At 48.7% G+C, this 11,436-nt stretch overlaps 1 protein-coding gene across 1 annotated transcript; it reads right to left on the bottom strand.

Moving 5' to 3' along the window:
* Positions 1 to 6,802: 6,802 nt before the first annotated feature.
* On the bottom strand, positions 6,803 to 11,163 carry LOC105561098. The gene is made up of 4 exons (XM_012010768.1): positions 10,584 to 11,163; positions 9,762 to 10,498; positions 7,915 to 9,714; positions 6,803 to 7,807 (listed from the first exon to the last, which is right to left on the bottom strand). Exons 1-4 carry the CDS (start codon positions 11,161 to 11,163, stop codon positions 6,803 to 6,805), a joined length of 4,122 nt encoding a protein of 1,373 aa, XP_011866158.1.
* Positions 11,164 to 11,436: the final 273 nt, after the last annotated feature.

Here is an 11,436-nt window from a genome sequence, read left to right as displayed (position 1 = left end):
CGACTTGCGGCACTCGAATTACACCGCGGTATTTCTAATAGTCCGCGCGTGATTGTCATGCGATATCCGCTCTCACAACAATGTTGCGCAACGCCCGGCGGCGTCGTGCAAACCGCGAACGGTTATTCGCGTCAAATCGCGAGTATTAGCGATTTGAGCGATCAGAGACTGGCCATAAGAGTTCGTCAAATTCCCGCGAGTAAGAGAGAAACATAGGCTATCTCGCTCTTCTACGATTCTAGGATTCTCTCTCTCTCTCTCTCTCTCTCTCTCTCTCTCTCTCTCTCTCTCTCTCTCTCTCTCTCTCATTCCAGAAGTTGCTCACTCGCGGGAATTAGACGAAACTCTTGCGACCAGTCTCTCTGATTACAGAGGATCTCCATTTTCTACATCGACGCCGGTACTCGCCGTGCGACGCCGCTCGGCGAACGGGAGCGTCTCTCTCGCCCAAGTTTCATTCAACGGGACCCCGTGGCGATTACGCAATATCGTGTAACTCGGCCGCTCGACCGGTGTACGTCGGTATGTAAACGCCGCCGTTACAGCTGGCACAATTATCGCCCGCTATCGATTCTCAATATTGGCAATCGCCGCAATCGACGGCCGTTGATTGTGCCCCCAGCCGTTGTCGTCGTTATCGAGTACGCGCGCGGGAACGTCTCTCCTCTCCGTCCGGAACGGCGGAATTACGTAACTTTGCGCATCACCATACGAAGATCTGGGTTGCGCAAGGTTGCGTAATCCATCCGCGGGAGGGAAAGAGCGGAGGGGCCGCGACATGCGCGTATGTAAACGCCGTAATTATACGAGCGTACTTATCTGTCGATATCAATCGTCATATAAGCGAGGATCGCGCGGGGAACGCGCGGGTATCGTAACGCAGGGTGTTACAACGAACAGAACCTGAGGTAAGATAGTGGGTTCTCAACGTGGCGAGTGTGGCGCAGGGAAATGTGCGCGCTGCTTAGGAAACAAATGAACGAAAGGATCCGAGTTTAAATCCGCGAACACCAATGGTTTTTTTTTCGGAATTTACCGAAGGGAAGTGGTACGAGAGTGTCCTGTCACACACATCCTTTTAAGGATACAGCCCTCCAGGTTGGAGGTTTCCCTCGGCAAGGTTAGCAGCCTACCGAAGACGAAGTAAATGCCCAAGGTGCCAGTTCGTTCTGATACAGAACTGGTACAGGGCGAACTGGATGAAGCAAGCTTTTGAGCCTAACACGAGGAAGAAGAAGAGAAGGTTTTCAACGTCCAAATTCAATCACAGATCTTTTCAGGCAACGATTACACAATTCATGATGGAGCCAACAGACTATCTCATAATAGGGGACTTTTCTCTCTGTATACTCAATGTATGTACACTAGGAATCAGCGATGCCTTCCCACATGAATTTGTGCTCATACAGACACATTTATACATTTTACATGTCATGCATGGAAAATGTACATGTGTTCTACCTGTGGCTAAATTCATATGGGAAGGCCATCAGTGATTCCTAGTGTGTACATATGTTCACTGAAAGTTTAAATATCCGCGTTTAAAGACAAGAGAAGTACGGATGTCCAGTTACAGGTGCACGTCCAGGCACGGGTACTTTTACCTTATAAATGTTTCTTACGGATCTTCGGGGGACCATTTCGGGTTCCTCGAATTAGAGAGAAGCGACGAAGATCCGCGACTAAAATATCGTAGGTCAAAATCCCGAAGAACCGGAAGTGCGAAGGAAAAGGAATCTTAACGGGGACGAGTTCACGCGGCGCCGTTTCTACGCGTTACACCTTTAACCCTTCTAAATCTGAGGCGCGCGTTTTAAAGGCTCTGCTGTCAGAAAATACGGGGGCAGTCCCGTATTTTCGGAACGATCGTATCACAGCGAGCGCGTTGCGAAACATCAGTCGCGAGGTGTTGGCGACGCTTGTTGCTTCACCAAACTGCGTCTCTAATACACGTTGCCTAATACGATTACGCGACACATTTTTACGCGGCGCGGAAGAAGGAGAAGAAAAACAGCCGCACTTATACCGGGGCGCTCGTAATGTTTCACGGCCGTGCGTAGCGGCGCGGTATTAAGGATTAACGCGTGAGTTACGCACGCCGGAGTCGCGCCGCTACTCCCGGGGGGGAAAAAAAAAACACGTGTTTAACACAGTTATTTCGCGTGTACTTAGCCGTATGTTTGTATTACGTTTTCATTATGGTCCGCGAGAGACGTAATTCGTGCGCTCGCGCGCAGCCGCCGCCGCCGCCGCCGCCGGCGGCTGTTGTTCTCGCGGGCGAGGGAGAAAAAACAAAAGTAGGAAGAAAAGTCCCGCGCCGGGCATAAATTATCCCGGAAGTGATTATCGCGCTGCGCGACGCAGATTACGCGGATGCGCGATAATAGAGCGAGCGTGTTGCATTTCGGATAATAATAGTGCGCGCCGCCCCCTCCCCCGTCTCCTCTACCCCCTTTTTTTACCTCCCTCCTATGCGCCATCCTCGATCGGCGCCGTTCTCGGAAGAAAGCCCCGCGCTCGCATCTCATTACCGACGCCGTTGTAAATAACGGCGATGACGCGCAGGAAATTCCGCGGAGTCCGGCTATTTATAGACGCCGCGATATCGCACGCATTGCGGATGCGGACGATCGTTAGATATCCGCCGGGGGGATACCCGGGCGCGCGGAGGGAATTACCTTTCCCTGTAACGTTTCCATCGAACGGGGAATATTTTCCCTGTCGTTTTAAATGTTTTCAAATTAACGTATATCACTCGGCTTTATCTCCAGGTAATTATCTTTTAATGGATACGGAGATTTTAATTGATGGCTAATGGAGATAAAGCGAGCCTCCTGGGCCATTATACACCAACAATAAGTATGATTTAATAGAGCGTCTACAATATTAAATTCGCGCCTTTGTGCGCGCCGCGCATTTTGTTCCTGCCGATGTGCAGCAGCACGGACGTGACGCATTCGCCCGCGGTCTTTCTTCATCCGACGCGATGGAATATTATTTCGCTCCTCATGGACATCGAAGCGAGGACGCGAGCCTCGGTACGGCATACATCACTCACGGCGTAACAACAATAACCGGCTAATCGTAATTACATAAGTGTGTCACGTAACAGTTTCAGCGCGCGGCCTACCACTTTCCGCGAGGCACATCAATGGCTTTCTTTTTACGCCGCGTGTTTACTTGCGCGAGGTAAACACGCGTGACGCCGCGTGGTTTCGCCACGTTCAAGAAACTCTTTCCATTCGCCGCACAATAGCTGTAATTTACAGAAGAGGCCCCCGGCCGCGACTCGTTCCACGTCGACATTTTACAATCGTTAGAACAATTACTTCGCCATCAGAGGGACCTCAGTTTCAACTGCGATTTCTACTAGGCCGCGCGTCGCGCGTATTTATCTACCTTTTCGAAAAGCAACTCGACCGAGCATTCAGGCCCGGTGTTTCATTTTCTCATTAATTGTTAACCGGAGATTAGTCGACTCCCCGAGTCGAAATTTTGGTACTGTGTTGACACTTTTAAGGACAATTTACACTTTCTTAACTGATCTATACGCCTACATAGACCAGCAACAACCTACTTTGATGACATTATATTTTTTTACTCCTCCCTTGAAACTTTCATTCTAAAAATTCACTGTGGCTCCTACTTAAAAGGACCTGCTTTAATGCTAAATTTGCAAAAGTACAAATTTCCGACACTATCAGTTATAAAGTAGGAGTAAATCTTGTACTTGCAGTTCGATCTCTTGTACTATCTTAGGTCTTACCGTATAATAGAATTTAAGGTTCAACATAGGGCCAACATTTCGACTCGGTTCTCCATCTTTTTCTATGTTATTATCTGAGAAGAGACGGGAGAGTCGACTGAGCACCGATTAACAATTACCCAGAAAATGAAAAACCGAGCCCGAACGTATTAGAAAAGAAGACGCATATATCCTATTGTTCGCGACGTTCCTTCGAGCGAACGGTGATTTCTCCATTTTCACCGGGGCATCTCGGCACGCACCGGGCGCCGTATTTAGCGCGTTTCCGCGATCCGCGGACTCCGAAATCTCGCCGGGTTTACAGTAACTTCGTGCGTCATGTCCGTGCGTATCGAGATAATCCGCGTGCTCGAGCCCACGTAACTTCGCCGGTCGACCAAAATGAAAATGAGATACGGGCGAGAGAGAGAGAGAGAGAGAGGGAAAGAGAAAGAAAGAGAGGAAGAGAAAGGATAGACGGACGTCATTCAGAACGCGATGTGCACGTTCACTCGTATTTATAGCGATGAATGAAAAGCCGGATGCAGGAGCGCACGGGTCGCTTTTACCATTGCACACACGTCGCGTGCATCCTGTCCCCGTTCGCGTCTCCGCGGAGGTGCGGCGTCCCCGCGTTTTCGCCGCGCGATTTGGGAAAATGTGCGGCGCGAGCTCCCCGATCGGGGCTGACGCTTCGACTCGGCGTACCGCAACACGTGCGCGGAACGTCGAAACGAGAAAATGATTTCGTCATATGGCGCACTGCCGTGTTCCAATGGCCCACGGCCACGTGGCGCGTACACGAGTCCGCGGGCGCTCCGCGTCCTATTTTTTGTTTCCCGCCGCGCGATCCGGACGGGCCACGGCGTTTCTCTCGATTGACGTTTTCATTGTGATTTTCCTGCGCGAGATCCCAGGCGTGTGCGAGACAGAGACGTCGCTGACTCCTCGAAGCCTTGAAAACGCGACGGTGTATTTGAATTTAAGTGAAATACCAATAGCGTGGAATCGACGGCAACAATTTATATTACGTTACGTTTTAACGGTTACCAATTAATGCTTATAGTATTAATTGAGATAATTAGTAATTAATGCGGGAGCAATTCGCGGTTCCCCGTACAACGTCCCATTTCGAGAGCTCGATGAAGTGACTTTCAAACATTAACATCGCGCACATAATAAAATGCAATTATATTTCGCCTCGGGTGCACTTTTAATCGTATAATGGAAAATAGCCCGCTCATGATGCCCATATGTCAGGCATCGGCGTATAGTTTACTTCCTGAAGATAATGCACGCACAGCAGGCGAAATAAGGTCAACTATCTGCGCAACAGCTCTCTCAATGGAAACGAGTACGTGGCCGCCGTCTGAATGACACGCATCGCGTGTCAAGGCTTTTTTTTAACTAGCCGAGTTGCGCTATCCAGTTCTTCCTGAAATAGCGACGAATTCCTTCTAATGCCAGTAAACGTAACGTAACTCGTACGAAACCTCCGACCGAATTATGCAATTCCGTCGCAATCCCGCGTCTTTCCCGTTTCTGTTTAATCAGGCGCGGGAATAGACGGCGCGATTTTGGATTACGACCACGCCACGAGCAATAACTGCATAACCGCGCCGCGATTCGGCTTAAGCGATAAAGAAATTAATTAAGCGAATGAGTCTGCTGTTCGTTAATAAAACACGTTTAGCGTCACGTCCGGCCTCGCGCGCGAATAAACCTGTTAACGTGGTGTAAACGTAACGAGGCGACATTGCGTATCCGTCGCCACGTTTGTCGAATTTCAATCAAGAAGATCCGCCCGTATAAAGTATTTTCCCGACTGTTACATGCCGCTCGTCTATTACAGGCACTCCCGATGACTAGGAAAAGTCTCGCGGATGGGGGGGGGGGGGAGGAGATTTATGCTCCCCAGTCGCGCGGCAGGCGCGATGCAATAGCATCTCGAATAAAACACGATCATTACCGCGCCGATGTAATCCGCCCAGCGTTTACGACGAAATAAACATTGCCCGCTGCAGACGGCGCCTCGGTAATCGCGATGATCGACGTCTCCTTGCCGAGAGAGTCTTCTTGCGTTGCGCCGTTCGCGCCTCTATTTTTCACGCGGCTTTAATGCAACGTGTAAAGCCGGGCGGATAAAGATTTTTTTTCGCAAGCTTCGAAATGATACACGCCACTCCTCGCTCTCATAATCCGTTTTCTTTGCGCGTCCATCGTCGCCGCGTGGACTTTAGTAAATATCGGACCCAGCGCGTACAAATAGACAGACGCGGAAACGGCCTTTTTTAATAATACATTATTATTGGATTTATTAGAATCAGAAATGCAGTCGCGCACAGAGTGTAATTAACAGTTTGAAGCATACATTTTGCTATTGAATAATTTTTTGTGAAACTTTGTGTTTTTGGGGCCGCTGATTACGAATCCGTTGTCAGATTTTCATCATTCAAAACGAAGCTTCTTGATTCAACTGGCGATATAATTTTAAGATTAAACGAACTTGTAAAGTGAAGTTCGATCTTAATTATGCCTTGTCTCGTCCGGATGGACAACTATGTAGTCACGTCTTCGTGCCTGCATTCACAACAGAGTTTATAAAGCCCCCCAATCGAAAAAAGGGGGCGCTTTCGCTACCGCCGGCGTCCGCCACGTCGCTAGCTTCATTATTTAAAGTTCACATTGGGCCACAAATCGCCCCCTGGGCGGGAAAAGCTCGTAGGAACCTAGGGCGGGGAAGATCCATCCGGACGAGACAAGGCATAATTAAGATCGAACTTCACTTTACAAGTTCGTTTAATCTTAAAATTATGCCATATGTCTCGTCCGGATGGACAACTATGTAGTTGTTTAGAGTGCGATTTGTGAGTAAATATATATTTATATATGCACCCATACATTTTTTACCACAAAATTTTCCGCATTTGCGCATTGCCTATATAATGTAAACCCCTGCTCCTTGCAAGGGACGCAAAACTAAAGATAAAACCAGGGTTTATTTCCTGAAAAACAGAACGGTAAAGATAGGAACTAAAATAGGTAGTCATCTCCCCTCTACTGCAGTAACACTGCATTACAAAATTCGTCCGCGTTACAAATCGGGCGATTATAGAAGTTCGCAAAGACCTGCGATTCTCCGGACCAACCAGCAGCTCGTTTGATAATATTCAATGATACTCCTTTCCTGGCGGCCAGAGAAGTGGAAGCATGTCGGGTGCTATGAGATGAAAATAAGTCGGTTTGCACTCCCGAAAGCTCCAACTCCTTACGAATCCAACGGCTTATTGACTGAGCTCCGACCGCCTTATGAGGTCTCACGAAAGAAATAAGCAATGAATCGCACTCGGGTGCACGCAAGTCTCTAGTACGATACAGATAATGGTCTAAAATCGTTAGAATACAAAGCTCTGGGCGGTCCGGAAAACGAGCGAAGGTAAGTAAAGGCTGGGATCGACCCGGGCCTGACGTCTTTATTCGATCCGGAATTTTAATGATCAATCTGTTCGTCTCTCGATAAATCTGGGAGACTCTGATCGCCGCAAGGGTCTGTACACGCTGACCCGAACCTAACGCTAAGAGAAGAACTAACTTCTTAGTTATCGTACTTAGGTCTAATGGCTCGTAGGGAAAGATCTTCGCTAGTCTCGCAATTACAGGCGCTGGATCCCAAATAAAATCGTATTTCGGTCTCGGAGGTTTTATAACTGAAATGCCCTTGGCAAATCGCTTAATTAAGGGATGACTGCCGATTGCTCCTCCCGTAACAAGGGAGATTGCTGACCTCATGGTGTTGAAGGTTGAGTACGAACCGACCCTACGTATTTCTTGTATTAAGAATTCGAGTACTCTGTCAATCTCTGGACAGAATGGCGAAACCTGGTTCCTGTGGCAAAAATTCCACCAAGCTCTCAGAGGGTGAGAGTATTGCTTAATTGTAGCTGCAGATAGAGAAGCGAGCATGACGTCTAAGGCCGATGCTGGGACTGCCTGAGCTAAAAACGCCTCCCTGATAACTTCCCTGCAACCAGGAAAAGGTTTCTCCATTCTGGATGATGAGGTCTGAAAGGAGAAGATAAAAGACGTTGAGAGGGTGTAAAAACTATCGGTTCCGAGATTAAAAGACGATGAAACAAAGGGAACCACGGTTGAGAAGGCCACCATGTTACAATTAAGATTCCCGTAGCCTTATCGTCATAAATCTTACGTAAAACTCTCGAGAGCAAGATGAAAGGAGGGAAAGCGTAAAAATACAGATGGTCCCAAGATAAAGTGAAGGCGTCAATTGCCCAAGAACCTGGGTCCGGAAACCAAGAAACGTATATTTCGTTTTTCGTGTTAATAAGTGACGCAAAAAGGTCGATCTCGAACGGGCCGAACATTTCCTCAACTCGGTTAAATGCCTGAGGTGATAAAGACCATTCTGTATCCACACTCGGCATGCGTGATTCACTGTCGGCAATAACATTGTCGACTGACGCAATGTATGACGCGAATATATATAGATCCTTTTCCTCACACCACCTCCAAATGTCCCTAGCGATGTCTGATAAAAGGGGATGCTGGACGGAACCAAACTTGTTCACATAGGCAATAGCGGTGGTGTTGTCGATGCGAAGCAGAATGTTAGCATTCCGCAAGTCGGATGCAAAACATTTCAGAGCGTAAAAAGCCGCTTTTAATTCTAGTGCATTAATGTGAAGATATTTATCTTCTGTGGACCACCAACCGTGGGTGCGATCCTTACCACAAGAGGCTCCCCAACCTGATAAAGACGCGTCTGAGAATATCTCGGTTGCAAAAGGACCTGACCGGATAGGATTGGCCTGGTCAGGTTTGGAAAGAACGGCTAGCCACCATTCAAAATCTTCTCCTAAATACGGAGGAAGCCGCATTTGTTTGGAATAATCCATAAGGTTGGATTCTAGAGCTAAGAACTTTTCCCTTTCAAACCTCTTGGTGTATAGCGGACTATATTGTACCGCTGGAAAGACTGCGACTAGGGAGCCGATCATACTGGCAAAGTCCTTAATGGAACAACGTGATTTACAAGCGAAGCCTCGTATCAGCTTCAGTAGTTTCTTCCTCTTTTCAGGAGGAATTGCTATCGATTGATGGATGGAATCAAAAATGAATCCCAAATATTTACATCTGACTGAGGGGATAAGCTGAGATTTAGCGTGGTTAACGAGGAAGCCCAAGGCTGAAAGCACCTCTAGAGAGGTTTGGACGTTCCTTAGACACTCCTCTCTTGAAGCTCCTAAGAGCAAAAAATCATCCACATAGACTATTGACTGAAAGCCTTTCTCACGCAGGGCCCTAACAACGGGCCGCATAATTTTGGTAAAGATGTAAGGGGCGGTAGCGAGACCGAACGGCAATGCTGTAAATTCGAAAGTCGAGCCGCCCCACTGAAAGCGAAGAAATCTTCTATGGGACGGATGAATGGGGACTAGCAAATACGCATCCTCCAAATCTATAGAAGCCATGTTAAAATTCGGCAGCATGAGGCGCACCACGGTACGCCAGTCCTCCATTTTAAAATGTGGAGGCAACAGGTATGAATTGAGTTTGCGTAGATTCAATATGAATCGCATACCGCCCGAGGCTTTCTTAATTAGGAAAAAGGGGGACAAAAACTGGTCTTGAGATGGCTCGACCTTCGCTACAGCGCCCTTTAATATCAAACGACTAATTTCCTTATTACAGGCAACCGTCTCAACCGCAGACAGGCGTGTTTGCCTTAGAGCAGGGCGAGGCACGGGCGATACCAAAAATGGCAGTCGGTATCCCCTTATTGCTTCTAATACGACAGGGTCTGAGGTTAGTTCCTTCCAGCGCTCTATAAAGAGGGCTAAACGACCCGCTGATCTTACTGTGTCTAATGCCGGATCCGGGATCTGGATCGGGATCTCTTGTTCCGCTGTGACTGTAGAGAGCCCCTCCTCGACTGGTGCCTCGACTGGTCCCTGCGAGGAGGGATCCTCGCGTTTTTTGAGTTCCGCTGCAAGCGCACTGGCTGGTTTTTCTGTTGACCTGAGCGTGGTCCTGCTGGGAAACGGGTCTTCTGGGATGGAGGCTGCTGCGGCTTCCTGGCCATCTTGTTGGCCACCTTCTCGATTACCTGAGCGGCGTTCACTTCCTCTGCAAAATTGTTTCCGAAGAGATATTCGTCCATCCCGGCTGCATCTGAAGCCGTCTTCCCCAAGAAATTTAGCGAAGGTACAATAAAGGCACGCCTGGCCCTTGACAGACCATAATAATGGTCCGCTAACAGGCGAATCCCCTCCGCTAGTTTAGAGGCCGCCTCTTTCCCTTCTGGGGACGCCTGTAGGACCTCGAGTTTAGCGAGTTCCGAGAAACCTGAGGCTAGGGCATTCAAGGAGGCGCCCGCCTCGAGTTGAGACTGTACTTGGTGCTTATCGCGCGCAATGACCGTAGCGCCGAGGTTAGGAAGGATCTCTTTGTTTACCTTAGGTGGAATAAGAAAAGCAAGCTCCTCCTTGGGTTCGTATTTCGTAAGGAGACTCTTTTTTAGCTCTTCCTTAAGCCCTGACCGAACATCCGTCTTAGTGGTGTCGAGAATAATTGGGAGCCAGCAGGCCTGCTCAGGGAGACCTACCGGATTGCCAAATAATCCCCTAATCAGGCTGTCGGATGACGGCGACTCACCCTCGATGACCGCGGAATCTGCCACTTCTGGAACTTCGGCAAAGGTGACGTTAGTTACCTCGCTGGAAACCGGCGCATTTTCTGGAAACATGAGCCAACACAGATAAGAACAGTCGGTTATGTCCCCTCTTTGCCGTAGAGAATACGGGTCGACAAGGGGACATACCTGGTACGCTGCCCCGACCCTTGCCTTGGGTCGTCTGTTCGTCTGTGAGAGTATCCGTAAATACATTAAGCTCTGCAGACGTCTCTCCTACTGGAGACGAATCGTCTGGGGTGCCTTGTATTAGAGCCTCAGGATCCCCCGAAGTGGACCGCGAGGGCACCTCGCGAGTACTCATAAGGTCAACGAGGTCAGCTAGGGTCTGCAAAATTCTCGTGCGAGAGGATGCCCGATGTCCCGAACCTTCCCGCGATCGCGAGAGGTTAGATTCGGATCCTCTGCCGGGCGAACGCTTCCGACGCTTGTGTCTCCTCGAGGATCGTTCCCTTGGAGAACTCGGAGAACGAAATCTATGCTTAGGCATACTAGCAGTATCCAAAAAACTCCTGAGAAACTCACTAACAAATCTAATCTGTAAACTCTGCTGATTCTGCAAGAACAGAAAACATAATGAAGCTAGCGACGTGGCGGACGCCGGCGGTAGCGAAAGCGCCCCCTTTTTTCGATTGGGGGGCTTTATAAACTCTGTTGTGAATGCAGGCACGAAGACGTGACTACATAGTTGTCCATCCGGACGAGACATATGGCATAATTAATTAAATATTACACTGGTACGACGCGTTTCGACTCAAGTATCAGGTATCCTTATCGAGTATAGACAGAACTGCAGACCGACACGTCACAATTTTACGAAGACGGTAAGAAAATGCAGAATACCCTCTCTCTGACTCGCCCATTTTTATTTTCCATACAGAGCGCGGAATCTAGACGCGGTTCGTGAGTTTATTTGCGGCAAGTTTGCCGTTGGATTCGTCACGTGCTAACGGCTAACTCGGAAATCGTTGTCGCAGACAAG

This window comes from Vollenhovia emeryi, unplaced genomic scaffold (genome assembly GCF_000949405.1).
Source record: "Vollenhovia emeryi isolate VEMERY1.0 unplaced genomic scaffold, V.emery_V1.0 DF939212.1, whole genome shotgun sequence".
NCBI classification, from domain to species: domain Eukaryota; kingdom Metazoa; phylum Arthropoda; class Insecta; order Hymenoptera; family Formicidae; genus Vollenhovia; species Vollenhovia emeryi.
This window is presented reverse-complemented; position numbering and strand designations above follow the sequence as displayed.